Source organism: Bemisia tabaci, chromosome 9 (genome assembly GCF_918797505.1).
Source record: "Bemisia tabaci chromosome 9, PGI_BMITA_v3".
Taxonomy (NCBI): domain Eukaryota; kingdom Metazoa; phylum Arthropoda; class Insecta; order Hemiptera; family Aleyrodidae; genus Bemisia; species Bemisia tabaci.
Window position 1 is genome coordinate 5,583,455 of NC_092801.1, and position 23,605 is coordinate 5,607,059.

Consider the following 23,605-nt stretch of genomic DNA (forward strand, 5'->3'; position numbering starts at 1 on the left):
TTTTTTTACCGGAAAAAAAACACATGCTTGCAATCAAGGTGGGAAAAATAAATGAAGCCGCCATTTGAAGAAAACTGTAAAACATTTTATTCAATATATTCAAGTTCCAGGTAGAACAGTAATAAATATCAGTAATAAATTTAACAAAGCGTAAAATATAATCATAAAATACAAAATACTTTCAACGTAAAAAATTTAAATGAATCGTCTGCACCAAGGATATTGGGTTCCCTAAAATTGCTCCAGCTTTTTTTAAAGTTTTTTTTTTTCTTGGAGCAAATTTAAACTTGTCTTTGTCTCATTCCTTTTTTTTCGGAGAATATTTTTTTTGCAATGATAGCATCATGTAAAACGTATCAACTGGAAGATGAAGATGAATAATTGATTGTGAATCTAGCTGTCATTGAATACAGCCAAAGCTGCTTCTTTGACTAGTGGCAGTCAAAACAATTGACTCAACATCTTGAAATGATTGTCAGAATATCATATTTAAAAATTCATCTCAAGGACAGGGTTGCTTCGGTAATAGAAAACCAGGAAATGTCAGGGAAAAATTGTTTGATCACCTTAATTTGCTCTCTGAAATAGGTTTGACGTTTCGCATAGCAAATTTTGCCAAAAAATATTTCAAATTATATCTTTTTAACCATTTAGCATATCTTCAATCATTAGGGAATTTTATCAATATGTGTCAAGAAAATCAGGGAGATTTTCAAGTGCTCTTTCAATCGGAGTACATTTTGCAATTAAGAATCATAATTTCTAGCTCAATTTAGAAAATTAGTTTCCATATGCAGATAAATGTTTTTGCAAATGAGCAGATATTGTAGTTCGTAATCGCAAAATGAAGTCCATTTATCTCCTAGATCACGGCGTCTACCATCAGTAAACACCGGAAAAACTGGAAAATCAAATGCTTGTCAATAAAATCCAACGAGTGTCAATTAATTTGCACAAAATTAGTTCAATTAATTAGCGCAAAAAACAGGAAACCTCGTCAAATATCAGGAATAAATCAGGAAAATCCAGAATTAAATTTTAGTGCCTAGACACCCTGTAATCGCTGCAAATTAAAATTAGTATCATTGTCAAAAGGACAAATCACTATCGTTTGTTACTAGCAAGCTATCAAGAAATTTTCACTTTAGGGAGATCATTCTCTCTGAAGAGAGTGCCCAAAAGTTTGCCCTCCTCTTGCTTTGACCTAAGACTCATTCTGCCGCGCTTTGAAAGAACGCTGAATGATCATTTGAATGTTGCCACATTTCATCTAAAAAATTGTCCATTTCGAAGATGTCATGAATATTTTCTTTGACATTTTCAGTAGGGTCCAGGGTCTCTAATGGGCACAAAAAACTCAGGGAATGAAAATTTGAGGAAAACACAGGCAAAGCCGGGGGAATTTGATGTTGACTTAGGAATTTTTTTTTTCAATTGGAAAGCTTAACTTTTCAAATAGTATTAAGCCCATTAAATATTAGGTAACTTTAGAATAGGATTGTGCGGTTGTGGATTTTGACAAGACATTTAAAAGCAGAGGTAGCTGTTTTAAGTCGTCATCTATCAGAACCTCAGAAGTGTGATTGTATTTACTGCCGTGCTAAGGAAAAACGCGGTATGCACATTCGAGAGTTTCCAAATGTCCTCCAGTAAAATTTTAATTCTTGAGGAGAGTTATGTATATTATTTCTCTTTAAATTTTCGGATAATTTAGATTTAATTCGAAGAAAAGTCTGAAAAATTGTGCGACAAATATTCACAAATTTTTCTGAAAATTCGTATTTAATCAAAGGAAATTTGGCAACTGACAAAGGTGCATACGCCGTTTTTCCTTATCATGGTACTTTACACCTTTGTGGCGAATGAGTTGTCAAAAGGTATTTTATGCAATGAATCAGGGAGAATATAGGGAAAATAAGGGAAATTGAAAGTAGAAATGTAAAAGCCCCGATAGTTAAATGAAATTGCGAATGACAGTCTCTGAAAATCAACGAAAATACGAACAAGTTGTCTAGTAAATTCGTTTCGGAGAAATTCGGCCGCATCTGAATTTTCACACAGCGCTATCCCCCATCTCGGCAGCATTGAGAAGTGATTTTTCCTGAAAAATCTCTACTTGAGCCATCCTCTCTAATCTAGTCCCTTGATTCCAACCATTTTTAATATATGCATGAGCATGGGATCTGCAGGGTGTCTACACTGTCTACTGGATTTTTAGAGTTTTTTAACATGATTTTTGTTAAAAATTCTTATCATAAACAATTGTGTGCGTTACAAGTACCTATCTTGAAAGTGAAAAATGCAATATTTTGGCTGGAAAAAAAAAAAATCCGCGCGCAAAATTCTGTAACATTTTTTCCTGACTGATCAGGGATGGGCTGGATTCCCTGTAAATTAAATAAAAGTAAAATAGAGAATAGATAATGGTTTTCACAGGTCTGTTTTTGTGTCCCTCTATTTCCAATCGGTAAAGGAACATTTCATGGGTGTTTCAAGGCTTTCGTTTTAGAGGATGCTATCATTAACATATCACCATAATTTCCAGATTTTATGTCCATCCGAAAAATCCGTCGGACTACATCTAAGAATCCCTCTTAAAATAAAAACTAATAATTAAGCTGATGAAAAATTTCATTTTCCATCAGATGAAAAATTGAATGAAAAAATAATCTCTTAAATTTCTATTTTCAATGTTTACCATTAGGTAGCCATTTCTAAAGATACTTTATTTAATGAAAGTGCATGTATAAAGTGCATGTGCGTCGTAATGAAAAAATAAGGATAGGTTGTTAGTAGTAAAGACGTTTAACTCTTAAAAAATGTATGCTGATTAATTCAGAAGTTTTATAGGTACCCTAAAATGCATTTGCTTGTTGTCAATAGAAAACTAAATTTAAGTAGGTATTTGATGGCGAACCCCTATAACCACGTATCTCCTTTGGATTTTTTTTTTTGTAAAAAATTTGCAGAATGTGTATATTTCACTTTTTAAGATACAATTATGCACAAAGTGATTGCGGTGGACGCACGGGTCGTAAGACAGTTTGTTGGAGTTTTTTTGCCAACGTGCATTAAAAATTCAGCATGAAGCTGAAAATCTCAGCACAGAGGGAAAAAGCTCATATAAGCATAGTTTTCCCTCAAAGAGATATGCTGTTTGGTGCAACACTAGTTACGTCCATTGAGGTAGACCATTCAGGATTGGCCCAACAAGGCCCAAGATACGCGTCGGCAGTTGCCTGCATTGAGATTTTCAGGTTTATGCTGAATTTTTAACGCACGTTGCCAAAAAATCTCTAACAAACTGTAAAATTATGGCTTGAAACTTATAATTGTTCATCGCCATTCCATGGCCATTTCATGTAAATTTGAAGCTTAAATGTTAATTGGTTTACCTATCTTCCTTAAAATAAGTACTCGCAAAAACTGTTGAAACGCCGCAGTGAAGATCCGTGGTTTTGGGGTTCAATCATCGTTTTATTTTTAAATTACAGATTGCCAGGAATTATTTTTGAGGTAAGAGCCTCGTATTGGTCAAGGTTTGATGACAAAAGTTTCGATTAATTTTCCCCCTCCTATTCAATTTTGAAGAAAACTCGTTCATTTGTTTAGCTAATTTATCGCTAATTTAAATTAATATTAAAATTAAATAAATTTAATTTAAATTTAAATCTTGACTGTTCCCGGCCTACTCGATTTCACATTCCAATCGTAAGGTAAAAAACGGGAATACTTAGTGCATTTTGTTACACTAAAATGCTTTGTAGATTTGGGATAGATTTGTAGATTCCCGTGGGAGGTTGAAGAAATAACCGCTCTATTTGATAGATCGAAGTTAGCTGGCGTTAACAGGCTAAAAAATGCTGCCATACCTAAAAGACCAGAGATTAACAAATATCAATGGTGGAAGCTTCAAGCTTCTTGCCTATCCTCCCTGTTCTAGGCGCCGAAAATGATCTTCTTGATTATAGATTTAACATCTGTTGATTGAGAATATTGATTTTATAGTCGCTTCATTTTAGCTAATTGAAACTTAACCCCTTTTTTCGTTTGGAAAATGGTGTCAAGGAGTATGGGATCTGGATTACAATTAATTAACTTGAGAGTCAGACCTTGAGAGGAATGATTCCAGTTCCAGTCTGTTTTTTACCTTGTTTCCAAGCGGAAAATTCTCTGTGTAGGTATCCAGTTCTCCTCCAAAAAAATGAACAAAGATCCAACACGAAATATCCATCGTCGCTAATCAAGATACCTGTTTTCTGACTTTCAGACGGAATCTTCTTTGTAATGTTCCGATCTCTATATCGATCTATGGCCAAAAAATAGAAATTTGTTGATGGTGAGGTATTAGCCATTCAATCTTTCAGGACAAAACTATGCCAAAACATCGAATGGCTGGTACCTCCTACAAACTGGAATTAAAGGGTTTGAAGGACAAGGCGCGTATATGTCTACAATATTTGTGCTGGTTTGTGTTTCATTTCCTGTATTAGCCAAAAGTAACACAAGAACACAAATATTTTTATCAGTGTGCTAAAGAAAGGATATAGTTTCACCCAGGGTGGCATGAAATGTAAGAAAGAAATGAAAGATTGGAAATTCCAATGAAATATTTCATGAAATTTCAAGAGGCTGTAAAATATTTCATATTTTTCAGGGGCTAGAGTATGCAACCCGCACTCAAACACACAAACATAGAAGAAAATCACAATTCTTACATTTCACGAAACATGAAAAGGAGCCGGTATTTTTCAGCTCTTTCATAAATTTCTGAAAATTTCATGAAATATATCACGTGAAATTTCAAGATTTTATATTCCATGAAATTTTGCCACCCTGGTCCATCTCTTCCGTCTTTGATCGGCTCTCAGAAGAGCAGAGAGGCCCACTCTGCACCTGGCTAGAACGGAGCTGGGGGTTGGTTGGTCGTTGCTGGTTGCTCGTCACGGCGCGAGCTTCGTTGTGTTCAAGTGTCCAGGAGGACATGCCAGCGCGCGATCTGCTCGCCGTTCACCTGGCGCATGTCGTCCCAGTGCGCGAGTTCCTCCTCACCGGAGCTGTTCTGTCCCAGCGAGAACCACCCCAACATGTCCTTCCGCTTCATCGGGCGCCTGTCGTAAACGGCCACCATCAACGTCACATCCGGTAACTGGAATAAGGCCGCCTGGAACGGTTCCAACGGAGGATTTAGATAATTACAGATAAAAGCCCTGCATAGACGATCAAATTCCGAACCAATTCCGATCAAAGTAGACATGCTGATGACTGGTGGTTACCATCTACCATCAAATTTTGACGGGCCGCACTTTTTTGTTCAAAGTAAGATCAGAACGGAGTGCCACCATTCATCATTTCCTGCCACAGGGAACATTTCTGCCAAGTTTTCATTTTAAAATGAAGCAAATTAATGAGTTTAAGACTGATGACTCCCGACACTTTGATGCTACTTTGATCCGAATTGGTTCGGGAATTTGATCGTCTATCGAGGCCTTCAGAGGAGAATAGGACCGCGTTTAATAAAAAGGAACCAAGCCACATCAGCTATTGCCAATTTTAACCGGGCAATTTAATTTTTTACGAGAAAACGTTTGTGCGGATCCCTTCAAAAATGTTAAGGAATTTGCTTCGTGCTATGGAGAAAATTCACTGAAATTTGCACGAAAATCCGCACAACTGTTTTCATGTAAAACATTTAATTAGCCGATTAAATTTGGCAATAGCTGATGTGGCTTGATTCCTTTCTGTTTAACGTGGTCCAATACTGCCTTGCTAAGGACAAACGCCGCCGCCGCGGCGGGCGAGGGCGACCAGCGTAACACGCGCATCGGCGCCTACAAACCTAACAGGGATACTTCACGCATTGCGCAATGCGTGAAGTATCCCTGTTAGGTTTGTAGGCGCCAACAAGCGTGTCGCGCTGGCAGCATGCCGCACAGTGCGGCATCCTTATGGACGATGCGGACAAAAATCGGTAAAAGACATGCACTTAACTTTAAATGATAAAGATAGTAGCACCGATGTACGAAAACCCTTCGGCACTATTAAAGTAAAACACTCGAGGAGTAAGCAAATGTTATGTCTCAGGATTTTCTGCGTATTTTTCGAGAAAAGTTCATTCTAAGTTGGCAACCTAGAATTAGACCCATGTTAACAATGTAACAGCAACGAGAAACACCCAAACTACAGGGTACTAGTAACTTTTACATAACCACGAATTCAGAAAATATTGCGGTCAACCTCTAGCCCTGTTAAAATTCTCGAGTAAATCAAATCGCATTTCATACATTTATCGTTAGAGCTTATTTTGTTTGTTAGATCGTCTCGTGAATGGCATTTTCACGCTGAAAATCCTTGAAGACAGGAGACGCTCGGAAATTCTTGACCAGACATCTTGAGAGATTGAGGAAAAGTGAAAAAATTGTCCAAACCTACAAACTTCGTTACTTTTTGGAAATTAAAAGGGTATCCCAGGATAAGGGCACCAAAATGCCCCTCCTCACGGATTTTGAATTTAATGGTCTAAACCCCTTCAGGAGGTCCTAAAAACATGGTTTTGGGCAATTTTAACCTCCTGACCCCAACCACCCCCCCTCCAGCCCCGAAAAACCCATTTTTCGGGGAATTTTGGGGTATTTTCACGTTTTATTTCATATCTCCCGCGTTTTTCAATGAAAATGCACCAAAATTTCACCAAATGTACATCAGGGCAATCACATTCTTGGGTAAAAAAATCAAATTTATCGAAATATATTTAGACTCCGAAAAAAATTCGTGAAAATCGTAAATTTTCAATTTTTTTCAGATTTTAGCGGTTTTAAAAAAAATGAGGACACATACATTTTTTTTTATTGCCTTAAAATGTAGGTAATATACCCAGTTGTTACCAAAAAAAATTTCAAGCCTTCACGCGTGGTGCGTCCCACCGAAAAAATAGTTTTTTTGGCGCCAAAACGGTCAAAATGGCTCTTTTGGCAACGGTTTACTCGCACGCTATCAAGATAGTAACACTAAAATCTCTAATTTTTGGTTTCAATGTTTCAAGAAGCATGCCCTAGTATCGTCAGAAAAGGTTTCAAGTCGATCGAGTCCTTACGCCCCACGTAAAGTACCGGTTTTTGGCGCCAAAATGGTCAACATTCCTATTTCAGAAGAGGTTACTCGCCGTAGGGTGGCCCTTATTTTTGACTTTACGGAATTTAAAGTGCAGAGCCCTGCAAATGGTTTCATTTGATGAGAAAATAACTGGGAAAAAATAACAATGGAGAAAAAAATATTTTAAAACGCGCCTCAAAGAGCCTAAAGTTCCGAGCGTGGCGTGCGAAGACGCGTTTTTTCGTCATTTTGCGAATTTTTTTTCTCCCGTTGAAATGTTTCTACGGCTTTGAAATTTTTGTAGGTAACATACTTTTTAGAGTACTTTACGAGAAAAATAATGAAATTTACCTCGCCCATCACACATCATGCGATTTCGTCGATTGTTCATAAACATTCTCCCGGCACAGTTTGCCTGAACGAGTTTTGGCAGCCAAACGAGGCCACTTTGAAGGGGAAATGGGGTATTTTAAAAGTAGCGAGGTAAATGTTGTTATTTTTTTCGTGAATTACTATAAAATATGTGATACCTACTTCAGAAAATTTCAAAACCGAAGCAACAATTTAAAGGTGGAAAAAAGACACGCCGCGCGCCGTGCGGGTAGATTGTAAGGGAAAATCGGCAAAATCGCACGACATGGCCTCTTTGATGAGGTAAAAAGGGCATTTTAAATTGGGCGAGGTAAATTTCATTATTTTTCTCGTAAAGTACTCTAAAAAGTATGTTACCTACAAAAATTTCAAAGCCGTAGAAACATTTCAACGGGAGAAAAAAAATTCGCAAAATGACGAAAAAACGCGTCTTCGCACGCCACGCTCGGAACTTTAGGCTCTTTGAGGCGCGTTTTAAAATATTTTTTTCTCCATTGTTATTTTTTCCCAGTTATTTTCTCATCAAATGAAACCATTTGCAGGGCTCTGCACTTTAAATTCCGTAAAGTCAAAAATAAGGGCCACCCTACGGCGAGTAACCTCTTCTGAAATAGGAATGTTGACCATTTTGGCGCCAAAAACCGGTACTTTACGTGGGGCGTAAGGACTCGATCGACTTGAAACCTTTTCTGACGATACTAGGGCATGCTTCTTGAAACATTGAAACCAAAAATTAGAGATTTTAGTGTTACTATCTTGATAGCGTGCGAGTAAACCGTTGCCAAAAGAGCCATTTTGACCGTTTTGGCGCCAAAAAAACTATTTTTTCGGTGGGACGCACCACGCGTGAAGGCTTGAAATTTTTTTTGGTAACAACTGGGTATATTACCTACATTTTAAGGCAATAAAAAAAAATGTATGTGTCCTCATTTTTTTTAAAACCGCTAAAATCTGAAAAAAATTGAAAATTTACGATTTTCACGAATTTTTTTCGGAGTCTAAATATATTTCGATAAATTTGATTTTTTTACCCAAGAATGTGATTGCCCTGATGTACATTTGGTGAAATTTTGGTGCATTTTCATTGAAAAACGCGGGAGATATGAAATAAAACGTGAAAATACCCCAAAATTCCCCGAAAAATGGGTTTTTCGGGGCTGGAGGGGGGGTGGTTGGGGTCAGGAGGTTAAAATTGCCCAAAACCATGTTTTTAGGACCTCCTGAAGGGGTTTAGACCATTAAATTCAAAATCCGTGAGGAGGGGCATTTTGGTGCCCTTATCCTGGGATACCCTTTGCGTTGATCAGAAACGGAGAAAAAAATCCGGGAAAACTCACCTGGAATATGAAAGTTTGCTTGAAAAGGGGATTGGGCTGGCCTCGCCGAACTGATGTTTTACTGTGAGCGATCTCAACCCCCGTGCTGCTTACAAGCCATAATTTGACGTACGTATCAGGTGCTTTAGTCATCCCGAGGTTCCTGTAAAATATGATATTGTTTTATTTTTTTCAAAGAGAAAATATTCGTCCCTAATTTACTAGAGTCATTTAAATATGGTTTGAACGTAAAATGAAGTCCTCATCAGTGCCGACGGCATGATTTTGCGAAATATCGATTGCTCCTATACCATTTGGACTGCATTTTGCAGTTTTAAATTCAAATTCAAATATGTTTATTTCACTTTAGTACGTTTACATGAGTAGCATAGCCAGTTTTAACAAGATTTCATAAAATTAAAATAAAAACATCCCACCACCCTTTAAGTAAGAACTTGTGGTGGGTGGTTGGAGCCATGAATGCAGGCCCGGTTTAAAAACAACGTATGTGCCATTAGTTTCCCTATGCACACACGTGTTTTTTCAGATGAAACAGAATTTATAGCTCCAAATTGCAAAATGCAGTCCATTTAAACCTATGGAAAACGATTGATTACCTGCGAACCTGGCTAGTTCCTGCTTGCTTCTGATCGGTGCCGGATGACATCATTCGATATGGCGTGTAACCAGTTTTATTTGCCGAAAAGTTGCGCTGTTTGAACTGCGTATTTTTCGGTTACTGAGTTAAATTCTCGCGTTTCTGTGATGTCACGCATCGTTTTTTACGCGTCATTTACTTTCCGAAAATGTATCAGCGGGTGAAAAATCGTTCATGGTTCAGTGACGAATTGATTCGACAAAGGAACATTGGCGGATCCAGCATATTGGCAACATTGCCCTCTCTCCATTTAAACCTATGGAAATGTGGAAATGTATCGATTCTTGGAGGGGCTAGGTGCTCCGACAAGAATCGATCATTAGTATAGGTTTAAATTCAGGAAATCCGGTGTTGCCAAATTGCTGGATCCGTCTCTGCAAAGGAACTTACCGGAAATGACTGCCTTTGATAATTTCGACGGAGAGGCATCCGGTGGTGGGATTGTAGGCAAGTCCGACCAGGAGTTCGGCCACTCCACCGTGTTGCATGGAAATGGTGCTCTCAGCAACACTCTCACTGCACGAAAGGCTCGCTTTGTCGCAGTTTAAAATGCTCAGCTGCAACAGTTTAGTATATAGAATGAAATACTTACTCGTTTCAGAGGTTCTTTCATTTCGTCGCTCCTCTGACGTATGGGCTTATCTTAATTTCTAGGTGAGCCCTGCAGGCTGATTACCTATTGAAATTGATAGACAAAGCGATGGACAAAAAAGAAACAGAGGTATGGAGCGATCCTATTGATTGAAATGGGTGGTCCCTATAGACTAAGGGAGAAAAAAATGGACTAACTATCGGGTCTCTCGTGGGATGCCGGTTAGTCTATTACCCACCTGCTTTGTCCATTGCAACCACCCGCTTTAACCAATAAGATCTTTCCGTATCCCTTTTGTCTTCTTTGTCTATCAATTTCAATAATCGGCCCGCTGTTTTACATACAAACCCATGTTTTCTGGGGCTCCTCCGGAAATCGAGAAACGCCCTTCACGTCAGAGAAGCGACGATTTATGACCTAAATATCAATTGGATTACATTTTGCAATAAGGAACTACTATCTCTGGATCTCCCATAAAAGCACATATCTGCGTAGGGAAACCAATGGCATGTATGTTGTTTCAAATATGGGCCAGAAATAGTGGTTCCTTTTTGCAAAATGTAATCCAGATGGACAATATATTTTGCAATAATGAAGGTAACATTTTTGTTGTAAACTTAATTCACATGTCATTTTAAAGAACCTTGAAAGTAGATTTAGTCGAGATTTCAGACTTATAACCATTATCACAGCTGAAATTAATGTAGAATTCGGATAGCGAGAGTTGAATAACTCTGATTGCAACAATGCAAACCTCCGCTCATATTTTATTTTCTTCAAAGAAACCTACCCACCCTGAAGTTTCTCTTGAAATTTGTCGTGAATTTTCTCGGTTTCAGGACACTCCGTCAACGATTTTTGTCCGCGCACCTGTTTTGTCCAGTAGTTTACGTCCACGCGTAAAACAAGCAACAGTGACTTGGTCCAAGCGTTATATTTTAGTCCGTATGTAAAATTATATTGACAATATCGGAATAAGAAAATGGAGAGAGAAGGATGTGTTGTTATGAACTCATTTTTTGAATGAAATGTCACCTTCTTCTATCGATTCATCTTTTCAAATTGTTATTGGTGAATATTTGGTTTTATTTCTATCCTTAAAATTTTCGGTATAAAATATACTTTATGTGCAATTTTTTTTGATGAAATATTACTTCATTTCAAAAACATTTACATTTTTAAAACGTGACAAATATTTTTAAAACCTTTTCAAACGATGGCAGCGATATTTATCTCAATGAACCGTAGTTGTGTTGAAAGAAACTATAAAAAAATGAATAAAAGAGGGAAATGAACCAAGAAGCACGCAATCTTTGGTTTTAGCCCATTCGTACATCGATCTTTAGAGAATCAAATACGTCTAATTTTGAGAGTTTGGTTGCGCGTACACCACGCTGCAGCCCAGTAAAAGCACAAAATGTAAAAGAAAAAAATTGAAGTGCTCTGGAAATCATTAATTTGACACGAAACCACCTTTATATTCACAAAACACACATTTGGTTTTCCTTTAATACATATTTTTGTTCTCATCAATTTCGATGATAGTAATCCATGCAGAGTGTGAAAACATTTCAAAATCATTAATTGAAAAATGCTGACTCCGCGAGTTTAAATATTGGAGCCAAACGCAGCGGAGCGGCGTGCTGCCAGCGCGACACGCGCATTGGCGCCTACAAACCTAACAGGGATACTTCACGCATTGCGCAATGCGTGGCCGCCGCGGCGCTTCAAGCAACTATTTCGCCACAGAAGTGTTGCACAGTATCATACGGAATTGAAGGCGCTCCAGCATATTGAGAATGACAGGAATCCTTTAAGAGTAAGGATCTTTCCTCGCAATAAAGGTCAATACGAAAAACTCACTGAGTCCTATCATCCGTATTTGATAACGTTTAGCATAATTGTTGAATTTCAATAAGGAAAAAAGTGACTCGATTTAGGCAGAAACATTTTTGAGTATGCCGCCAAGAAATTTTTTTTTTTTTGAATCAAGAATATAATAGCTTAATGAGAGCGAGCTTCTGCTTGATGTAAGTGACTTTTTTTCATGAAAGCAAATTTTCTTCTTTCTACAAACATTTTTAGCGGCTCTGGTGCTTGCACTAGAGCTGCTATTCCGGACGGTCCCAGCTGGGGAGTATCATTGGACCATGTTACATTGGAGAGACCGCGCGTTGGTTGATGGGAATCGGCGCCATTTTCGGCTATGTTCCTTGTCATGACTTTATTTTATTGCATATTGTTTTATTGTTAGCCAATGCTATGTTGTGTAGTGTATTTTTGGAATCATGGTGATACAGTCAATAATTTAAAACTTGTCTGTGCTTTAATCTCGTGATGGAAAAAATGTACTTTACGTTCAAAATTTGAAAATTTGAATTTTAAAGTTTTCGCGGTTAAGGAAGCTCCAACCACTGGGTTGGAGCTTCCTAGTCATATTACTCGATATCAGCTGATAGCAAACAAAGGTTACCAAGGAAACCGTAAACGTCTAACAACTACCGTGGCCATCGGGGCGATTATTGAAATGACATCGACTCTATGTCGCCGCTTACGACAAGACATATAGCCCTATCTTAACCGTGTAATATATCGCAATTCGATATTCAAAACCATTACCTACAATTTCAGATATAAAAATGCAAATTTTTTGCAGCCTCGCTAAACGACTTATCAACCATGCATTCCAAAGTTTCTTATCACAGGGCTGTGAAAATATACAATCTAATAAATACAAAATAACCAAATATCTAAAAAGACAAAATTTCAGTTACAGTCAGTTTCAGTCTTATTGTTGCACAAACTAGTTATTTGACAAAAAAAGAAGATGATCACTCAATTGAAAGAAATTGGCGCCCAATCACAACGACAAGTTAAAAAAAATACTGTAGGAGAGATTTTTTAGGATGCGGACCTCCAAAGAGCCTTCAAAATTAAAAGTATACAACAAGTGATAGTGCCATGCATTCTGCATATCAAGGGCCAATACACATTTATACACCGGCTACGTAAATCTGCTAAGTTACAAAACATGAATCGACAGTTGTCGGATTGTACATCAGTGACAAAATGTGTCTAGGCCCTCATTCTTGACTACAACTACTGTCGGCAGAGCCGCTCTCCGACGCGAATGCGTTGGAGCTTCCTGCTTGTTTCTTTTTTTCATTTTTTTAATATTATTATTGTTATATTTTTTTTTTTAAATTTGTGAGGAAATCGTTTTGGCGATGAATTTAAGCATACTTCTGCTTGAATCAAGTCACTTTTTCCTCTAATGAAGTTCAAAAAGCACGCCAAACGTTATTGAATACAGATACTACGATTTAGTAAGTTGTTTGACTACCATCACTCACTTTTTGTCGTCGTCACTCGATTTAATTTGCGAGGTAACTTCGTGCTTTTGAAACATACCGTCAATCATGATACGTCGGGGTGCCTTCAATCTCGTATTTCTCGGAAAGGAACAACTGCACTTATCGACGGTGAAACTACCAAACCACGTATCTCGGTTTGCGACGTCGCAGACTTCCTGTCATACTTTATTTTTTAAATGAAAAACTACTTAACGTCCAGTCTTGAAAATTTCTGTGATTTTTCCTCTTCGTGCGGAGAAAATTCTGTGAAAATTTCAAGGAATGATCTTGATTTGGTATACTTTAAAAAAATAAAGTGCGAGCGTAGATTTTTAAACACCGCAAACGAGATACGTGGTTTGGTATTTTCACCGTCGTTATGCGCCTTGTTCTCCAAGCCCCTCATTTCTAAATACTATATATATATATATATATATATATATATATATATATATATATCTAAATACTCACCGCTGAGCTGCTGACTTTGGGCTCCAGCGTGAGCCAGATATTATTCTCCAGCTCCAGATTGATTGACGCGAAAGCAACGACCGTTTCGCCTATAAGCCGCACGCGCCGCATTCTTGCGCATGCGTAAAGTCGTACCCGTATTCCCATGCCGTTGACCTCCTCTGTAAAACAAAATTCCATTCATTTGTAGTCGGAATATGACCTAATTTCAGTGAAATCGCTGCGAAAATCAAGTGTAATTTATTGGTAAATTGACCTGAATCGAGAAATTAGTTAACAAGTTTCAGGAATGTAGCCAGGATTTTGTTTCGAGGGGGGCTTGCCGGGTCAGCGAGGTTCTCCTCCCCCCTCCCCCGACTAAGGGACGAGTTTGACCTCCCCGGAAAATTTATGAAATTTTAAATCTAATTGGACGTATTTTGAGACTTCCGTGAAGCAGATTTTCCAGCGAATTCTGCGAAAAAATTAAGTTCCTTTTAGAACTTTCAGTCTACAATACCTTCAAATTGTTGCATTTAACATATTTGGAACATTTTAGGAATTTTAACTGTATTCGAACGCATCTTGAAAGTTCAAACCTCCTTTTTTCTAGCCTTTTCTTATTCTCTATCTCTTCTTTTCTTCAGTCTCTTCCTCCTATTTTTGCTTTCGCTACGTGCCTGACAAGTTGCCCCCGTAATAAAACATTTAGGAAATCTAAACCGGTAAAGAGATATTAGCGATTAAGATTCGTGAAATGGGAAATGTTTCTCTTGCTTTTTTTTTGGGGGGGGGGGGGGCTTTGGAGGTTTCCTCTGTTTGATGTAAATGTCGATACCCTTATGGTTCGATCTAGATAATGTCATATTTTTAATTTTTGACAAGCATTTTCCTTGTTTGATCTCCGAAAGAAGATAGGTTGAGAAATGGTGTAGAGTCCAAAATCTTGTCTTAGCAACTATTAACTGGCTTCTATTTAAAGCAACCAACGAGGGCCATAAATGGACTGCATTTTGCAGTTAGGAAGTATAATTTCTAGCCCATCCGTAAAAACACTCATGTGCATGTCAATACTAATGGTACATTCGCCGTTTCCAGGCTGAGCCAGATATTGTAGTTCTAAATTGCAAAATGCAGTCCAATTACATCAAGGTCAATCATTATACGAGTATCTCAAGGAAGGTAAAGCCGTTTGAAAATTTCACGTGTGAACTTGGACTTACCTGGGTTGATTCTGTTGAACATGAAGCTCTCTACAAATTGAGGGTTTTCGCCATGACGAATTTTACTTTTGTGTTTTTGTTTCTTACTTGGCAGTAGTTGTAAGCGTACCTGGAAATATACAATTTTCAATCAGATTTTTCGGACGGAGCCACGAGTATACTGTGAACCTTCTTTAAATTGTCATTTAGTTTTTTCGGTAAAAAGAAAATGGATCGAATACTTTCGTGAGGTCGTAGTTTAAGCTGCTTTGTATTTCCTTTTCTTTTTTCTTTTAAACTTTTGTAAAGTGGAATTAAAATGTGAGAGATTTTCTTCAATATCCCTCAAATTTCCTGGAATGCGCGAGGTTTCACGCCGTATTTGAAGGAGTTTTCAAAACAGCCAAGTTCCGTGATCGGAATAATCGTTTTGCGTAGTTCATATTATTTCGTTTCCATTTCTAACCACTTGTTGAATTATAATCCTCCTATAAAAACCACCCTTTTGCTAAATACAATTCTAGCTGGAGCGCACTTCAGCTATGCATTCACCACTGCAAAAATGTCAAAGGAAATCGACACGCCCAGCGTGCATGAAGGCTATTTCAATCTAAATCTTCCGTCACATTCTTACGACGCAATCGTACAACTATTTGAACTCTCCGAAGGGCCGAGTAGATATCTAGCGGAGGGGCATAAGGCCTCCTCGTCTTAGTTCCGCCCCTAGTTTTGTCCATGATTAAAATAATCAGAGTAACAGGTGGTCAAAACAGCGACTGAGTATGCGTAAATTTCGCGCCGGGATTTTTAACAGTGAAGTGGTCCATTAAGATACGTGTTTCTTAATTTGACCGTTGATAATTTTACCAGCAGGCCGATTATTGAAACTGATAGACAAAGCTATAGACAAAGACGACAAAAGGGATTTGGAGGGATCCTATTGGAGGGAGCGGGTGGTGGCAATGGACATAGAAGGTAGGAAATGGACTAACTCGTCACCTTCCAGGCAAAGTATCACAAGCGCCATGCGACGTTTAAAAATTTCCGCCGCCATTTTATTTCTTTACTGAGAAATTGTTGGTTGAATCTGTTTGGAAATTTCACTAAATTTTATCGGCAGCACAAAGAAAATTCAGTGAAATTTTCGGACAGCTTCGTTGAACAATTTCTTTGTAAAAAAATAAAATGGCGGCGGAAATTTTTAAACGTCGCATGGCGCTTGTGATACTTTGCCTGGAAGGTGACGAACTAACGGCAACCCACCAAAGACCCGACAGTAAGTCCATCATTTTCTTCCTTAGTCTATAAGAACCAACCATGTCGACCAATAGGATCGCTCTATACTCCCTATGTCTTCTTTGTCTACGGCTTTGTCTATCAATTTCAATAATCGGCCCGCAGGTGGGATTTGCGACGAGAGGACTTACTTGTGAGTGAGTGAAGGCGGAGGGGAGGGAGGCGCGGTCGGCGGAGGCGATGCCGCGGGCCTGGAGGATGTGGACAGTCATCTTGCGCATGGGGGCGTCGTAGGCGAAGGCGACCTCCAGGTAGCCGCAGTGCCCCTCCAGGGAGGAGTCGTCCGTCTCGGTCCCCGGTGACCCCAAGGAGAAGGAGCGCGACTCGCTCGAGGACTGCCGGTGCCGCTCCCCGAACGTCACCACCCGCGGCGACTCCAGCGGCGACATCGTCGAGCGACACGACTCCACCGGTGACGTCATCGAGCTCTCCTGCGGCATCGTCACCACGCACTGAAACACACCCCGCACAACGAATTTCAGTGAGGTTTACGTTTACAACAACAATTTGAATCTTTATTGTATTTTTGAGGAAATCTTAGGGTGATTCCTCAAGTTTTCTGACGTGCACTGGAAAAAAAAAAAAAAAAAAAAAAAAAAAAAAAAAAAAAAAAAAAATCTAAAAAAATCTTGGATCTAAAGTCCAGACTCTTAAAAATATCGACAAGAAAAAGTACTCTTGATTCAATCAGAATCTAGCTTAAATCAAGAACCAAAGCCTCTTAATTAAGCGGATTTCGTTTTGATTCAAGCAAAAATCCGATTGAATCAAGAGTATTTGTTCTTGCCAATGTTTTCGAGAGTCTGCACTCTAGATCCAATGTGTTTTTTTCCCAGTGTGGTCGAACTAACATGTGATGTATTATCTTATCGATTACGTCAAACATCTCGACAGACTTTGAAATTTTAGCCAAAAGAATGGACGATAGCCCCTGTGCAATACTGTGCATAAACCTGAAGAATCATTCTAAATCCAAAAATTGGCAAAATTTAAAAGAATGAAAGCGTTTTGTACTAATATAATATCGTGAATACACGCATTTCGTGGAAACAAAACTAAAAGACTGATGATGGAGTAGATATGCTTACATGCTGTGCCCGGTCGTCTTGTAGCCTGGCGAGGCCGAGAAGCCGGTCTGGGCGTTCTGGTCGGTTCGTGTACCTGGAATCCCTGTGCCGGAGGGCGTGTTCCTCCTCGCCACTGGTCGAGGAGCCGCTGGTGGAGGAACTGCAACTCCCGCGTCCCATACGTCCTTTCTCCGCTAGGGATATCAAGTCACCGCTCCCATCTCTTGTATCTGAAACGTCAAACATCCCTCTCAAAAACTGGTAGGGATACTCCTAAAAGAACCTCGTTTTCCAATATGGACCTAATATTTCTTGCTCATTTAAAAAACAGCATTAGTGCCGTTTATTTCCCTGGTGCTTTTAGCCTTTTTTTGCATGGGAAAATCGTTGATTTTGGAGAGAAAATCTACATTGTACCGTATTTTTTTGACACTATAGTCGGTTGGAATCGATTTTAATGGTTTTTTCTAAGCAAAAAGATCAGAACATATAGGTAATGTTCCCCAAAAATTATCTCTTGTTTTGATTCAATTTAATACTCCAGCATAGAAATAAAGCTGAAAACCATTTGTTGCTTTCATGCAACGCCATGCAATAAAGGGTCAAGAGTATGTAAGAAATTGTAGTTTATTATTGAAAAAAAGTGGTCCCATCTCTTGTATCTCACCGATCCCATCTCTTGTATTTCGCCGCTACTATCTCTTGTATCTGAAACGTCAAACATCTCTCTCAAAATCTGGAAAAGATGCTCTTAATAGAGCCATGTTTTCCAATATGGACCTACTATTCCTGGCTCATTTCAAAAACAGCATAAGTGCCGTTAATTCCCCTATGGTGATGGGTGCTTTTCGGAGTAAATAAGAAATTGTAATTCATGACTGCAAAATGTGGTCCCATCTTTTGTATCTCACCGCTCCCATCTCTCGTATCTGAAACTTCAAACATCTCTCTCAAAAACTCCTTGGTAAAAATTGGCAGTAGAATCTGTGTTCCAAAATACCATAGACCTACAGCCGGCTGTAAGATTTCCAATAGCTTCTATAGCCGGCTACACAAATTCTTATAGCCTTTTATAGCCGATGGCGATTTAGCAACAGCCAGGCGATAAAGTGTATGCTAAGCGTTACTAATTACGGATGCTAGGACTTAGTGAGTTTTTGGAATACTGCTCTCTTTTTGGGCCGTAGTATCTTGATTTATTTTGCGAGGAAAGCTCCGTACTTTTGATGGATGCCTGCCATTACTTATATATTAGAGCGCCTTCAGTTTCGTATGATACTGTGCAATAACTCTGGTGTGAAATAGTTGCGCCGTGGTACGCTGCGGCGCGGCGCGGCGGGCGGGCAGCCAGCGCAAAACGCGCATTGGCGCCTACAAACCTAACAGGGATACTTCACGCATTGCGCAATGCGTGAAGTATCCCTGTTAGGTTTGTAGGCGCCAGTGCGTCGCCGCACCGCTTTGTGTTAGGCTCTAATATTTAATCTGGCGGAGTCAGCGTTATTCAACTCATGATTTTGAAATGTTTGCACATCCTGTATGGATTATTCTCATTTTAATTGATGAAAAAAAATATGTACTAAAATAAAACTAAATGTGTGTTTTGTGAATATTAAGGTAGTTCCGTACCAAAGTTAATGATTTCCAAAGCACACAAATTTCTACACAATTTCTTAAGGCCTTTTATAATCGATGGCGAAAAAGCAACTGCCAGGCGATAAAGTGTAAAGCCCGGCGATAGGAACTATAGCTCGGCTGCATAATTTTTTATTGCTTCGTATAGCCCGGCCGTATGATTTTCTCCGCATTCTACAGCCAGCCATATGATTTTCTGTAGCCTTCTTTAGTCGGCTATAAGAATTCCTTTGGTATTTTGAAACGCAGCTCTTATCGCCAATTTTTACCAGGGCTCGGAGGAAAACTCCAGATTGAACCACGTCTTGCAGTATGGACGTACTATTTCTGGCTCATTTAAAAAACAACATATGTGCCGTTTATTTCCATATGTTGATTGGTTCTTTTAGAAGTTATTGAGAACTTGTAGCTCATTATTGCAAAATGTGGTCCTTTCTCTCTTATCTGGAACGTCAAACATCTCTCTAAAAAACTCGAAGGAAAGCTCCTGATTGAACCACGTTTTGCAACGAGGACCTACCATTTCTTGTTCATTTAAAAAACAGCATATGTGCCGTTAATTTTCCTACGCTGATAGGTGCTTTCAGGAGTAAGTAAGAAACTGTAGTTCATCATTGCAAAATGTGGTCCAATTATCAGTCTTACACAAAATCCGAGAGCTTAACATGGGGCTGTCCATAAACGGGTCAATTGGTCTGTTGCACGTAAGAAAATTAGCCAGATAAATATAGGCACTCTTAGTGGATAAAACCACACGAAAATTACTTTCGGTACGTCAAAAAAGTTTGAAAGATATGAGGCGTAAAACGCCCTCAATGCTCGTTTTTTGAGAATATCCCTCCCCTCCCCCAAAAGACAATGAAACACAAGTCTCTATTGGTAACAATATTAATTAAAGAGCTAAGATGTTTTTCAACATGTATTATATGATTGTTTTCAGTTCGCCTTCAGCTGCATCCGCAGCGATTGTTGTTACGTACGAATATGTTGTGCATGTTTATTTCAATAGGGGCGTACTTGATTCTCTTGAGGCGTTTAATGTGCGAAAGTAGAGCACCCTGTTGGAGGAAAATAGAAGTGAGATTGAGTGAATCGCTAAATCCCTACTTCGTTCGTTCCTAGAGAGATTGCGCTACTTGCGCACATAAAACGCCTTCAGAGAGTCGAGTATGTAATGAGCTAAAATTATCACGCTCAACGCATTCGCAACAACAATAGCTGCAGACGCAGCTGAAGGCGAAGTGCTTTCGCACATAAAACGCCTTCTGAGAGTCTAGTGTATAATGAGCTAAAGTCAGCACGCACAAAAAATTCGTAACAATAATTACTGCAGACCGAGCAGAAGGCGAATTGTTCAGTTAAAAAAAATAGTTTGATAGGTAGTCTGCATGTAACGAGAGGGTATATGTATTCGATCGACATGAATCGAACGAAAAAGGAAAACGTGAACCGATCAACACCGATTCAATGGACAAATAAATAAAAAAGCGCATCAAATCAGTAGAAAACTTGCATATACCATGCAAATTTCAAATTGCGATATCTCGAAATTAGGATCGGCCAAGATTTTGAGTTTTCGCGATTTTAAGTCCACACGCACCGTAGACTCAAACCGTTCTTGGGTACATTTTTGTTTCATTATTTTTTGCTTCAAAACCACTGTGCTTGGTTTCATCAATCGGCGAGACACACATTTTCATTCATCGCACGACTTGCAAAAATGTCACGCAATTTAGGAGTGAACTGTCAATTTAAAAAAAAACATAAATAAATGTGAGCAGAATTACGTGGGAATTTGTACTCACGGACATTGATGTTGATTTGCGAAGGCAGTTTGGAACCTTCGTGCGGGTGATGCTTTTTGATTTTCATCTGCAGCCGCTTAAATACCTCCTCCCCAAACTCCTGCTTGCCCAGCTCCCGCTCAAACGATGCCCCTTTCCGAACTGCAACAGAAACATTTTTATAGAAATAATGGAACAAAGAGAAAAATGATCCGTGTGACATTTTACTTTCCGCCGCCATTTTACTTTTTATAGAGAAATTGTTGGTTGAATCTGTTTGAAAATTCTTACTGATTTTTTCCGGCAGCACAAGGAAAATTCAGTGAAATTTTCGTATGGTCAAATAAAAATTATCTTATCAATTCCTGCACGCTTCGGCTAAAAGCTTGAGAATTTGAAAAAGTAGAGGTCCCTCGCTTTCAAATGCTGGAGTCACGAGATGATTCCAATTCGTAATCTAAAATCACTTTTGTGGAACCATTAACAATGGTTCAATATTAACCGAGATATCGCCCTTTGAAAAGTCGGGTTTTTGACGTCATTCACCGCGGTAGTGACACTCTTGGTTTCTTCCACCTTGCTCTTATCAATCAGGGAAACACACATTTGCACCGGTTACCTACTCACCATGAATCTCGAATGAAAGCTAGGTGGAAGAAACCAAGGGTGTCGCACTACCACGGTGTATGACGTCTAAAACCCGACTTTTCAAAGGGCTATATCTCGGCTAATTTGAACGTAGAAAGTTGTGGTTTGGACACATCTTATTATTTTTAGCTAATCTAAAAGAATCAAGCGCCAAAACACGATTCTGTGACCAGCGCAACTGACCCATTGTTTAAAACATTCCGTTCAAATCGATGTAACTATTTCCGTTCCGCTGCGTCTCATTGCACAACTCCAAACAAAGAGACGACGTGGTTTATACGTCAAACAATGTTATCAGAACGGGAATCAAGATGAGCGAATGTTCACTCAGGCTCGTTATTTAGTTATTTTGCGTCAGCATCTTCACCGACAACCAACGAACGTGATGAGACGAGACGTGACCATACTGCAAACGTTTGAATGCAACTATTATAGCTCAGTGGCTGTCCGTGCGGTATACATCAAAAATTGAAGGCGTTTTTGCTTCCCGTGTCATCATATCGACGTCATACGGACGTGACTCCTGGAAGCTCCGTCTAGCCATTGTTATGTAGATGATGTTCGATTAAACGAGTTCTGTATTGCTGTGTTAGCGAAGAGAGCAGTAAGTGGAAAACAGACGTTTCGAGAAAACGGGCTCAGACGCTCTTAATCGGAAAATTTTACTGAAAGAAGCCTCCATTCTTTGTAAAGTTGCCACTAATCATCCGAAAGACTCTTAGCAATCGTTCAGATGATTAAAATTGACTGATTCGATTTCAAGTACATAAAAAGGGTGTGTATGTACGTGCAATGTATTTGGTCAAATTTCACAGATAATTTTTATGGCAACTTGAACCGGACATATTCGAAAATTTCACGAAATAATATGCATAACTTTCCTCAAAAATACATGTTTTATGCGGAGATATTCCGAACAAGAAAATTCGAGGAGTGATTTTTCACTAAATACTGAGAATCTGTGAGCTCTTCGCCATACTTTTATAAAATTTCGTTATTTGTCTTTTGATAATCTGCCGAGCAATTTGATAAAATGTCTTGATTTGACTATTTTTTCGTGCTAAGTAAAAACGGCCGTATGAGCCTTAACCGTTGCCGGATTTACTTCAATGAAAAACGAATTTTCATGGAAAATTGCGAACCTTTTTTCCAAATTTTCAGATAATTTTTCTCGCAATTTGATCTAAAATATCTGAAAATTTCACGGAATAATATGCATAACTTTCCTCAAAAATACACGTTTTATGCGGAGAAATTTGGCAGCTCTCGAATGTTCATACGGTGCATTTTTTCAGCATGGCAGTATATGTATACTCTAGCACTGACTCCACCATATTGCCGCAATCACACGCTGAATTTGGCAGCTGAACGTGGTAGTCAACAGTCAGCGCTCAACAGCGGAAATTTCACCAATCCGAGTTATTTTTATCCAAAAGTGTATCAAATCTATTCGAATAGTTCAGACAAATCCGACATTACCCGATTGTCGCTGAGGATCGTTGCTGAATTTTGCGCGTGACACGCAAAATTCAGGTATCGGGCCGATGACTTCCACATTCAAGCCACACTCATATTCAGCGTGTGATTGCGGCGTACCTCTCAAAGCTTATCAGTTGCAATGTTCCTCTCCGAACCGTTTCGGTGGTTGCAAGGGGAGTTTGGGGGTGAATTCCCGACAGAGTGCGCTGCTCGGGCTGGGGGGGGGGGGGTGCGCTCAACAGGTCAATAGAACAATGGCGGAAAGAGTGGGAAAGCTCCGAAGCAGGGCACTGCAACGACGGCAGGCGGGGTGCCGCACGGTGGATCGAGTCAATGGACCACTAGACAAGGTACGAATTAAAGGATTCTCATACAGGTTTCTTAACCAAAATTTCACGTAAAACACGATGCACACAACGAAAATTACCGAAATCAACTCCTTTCGAAGATATATAATGATTCTTGGTGCGTGAATTCAAACCACCCGCTCATGAAAACTCAATGCTCTACGAGATTCACATCGCGCCAAACGTTATCATGAACGTCTCTGCGATAAGAAAATTTGGCAACCTCAATCTTGACGCTTTGGCTTAGAGCACGCCTAGAGGCTAGAACACATTTCGCGCAACGAAAATTGCTGAAACCAACTCCTGACGAAGAT

General features: G+C 39.1%; 1 protein-coding gene across 1 annotated transcript in view; it reads right to left on the reverse strand.

The window, feature by feature from the left end:
- Positions 1-63: 63 nt before the first annotated feature.
- Positions 64-23,605, reverse strand: part of Syt14 (Synaptotagmin 14) — a 101,734-nt gene continuing 78,192 nt past the window's right edge. Inside the window, exons 3-10 of the mRNA XM_019048670.2 lie at positions 20,839-20,979; positions 17,420-17,628; positions 16,463-16,783; positions 15,057-15,165; positions 13,855-14,015; positions 9,829-9,995; positions 8,802-8,943; positions 64-5,164 (exon numbers count right to left, since the gene is read on the reverse strand). Coding sequence (XP_018904215.2) covers positions 4,967-5,164; positions 8,802-8,943; positions 9,829-9,995; positions 13,855-14,015; positions 15,057-15,165; positions 16,463-16,783; positions 17,420-17,628; positions 20,839-20,979 — 1,448 coding nt within the window. The 3' untranslated portion in view covers positions 64-4,966. The remainder of the gene's footprint in view (positions 5,165-8,801; positions 8,944-9,828; positions 9,996-13,854; positions 14,016-15,056; positions 15,166-16,462; positions 16,784-17,419; positions 17,629-20,838; positions 20,980-23,605) is intronic.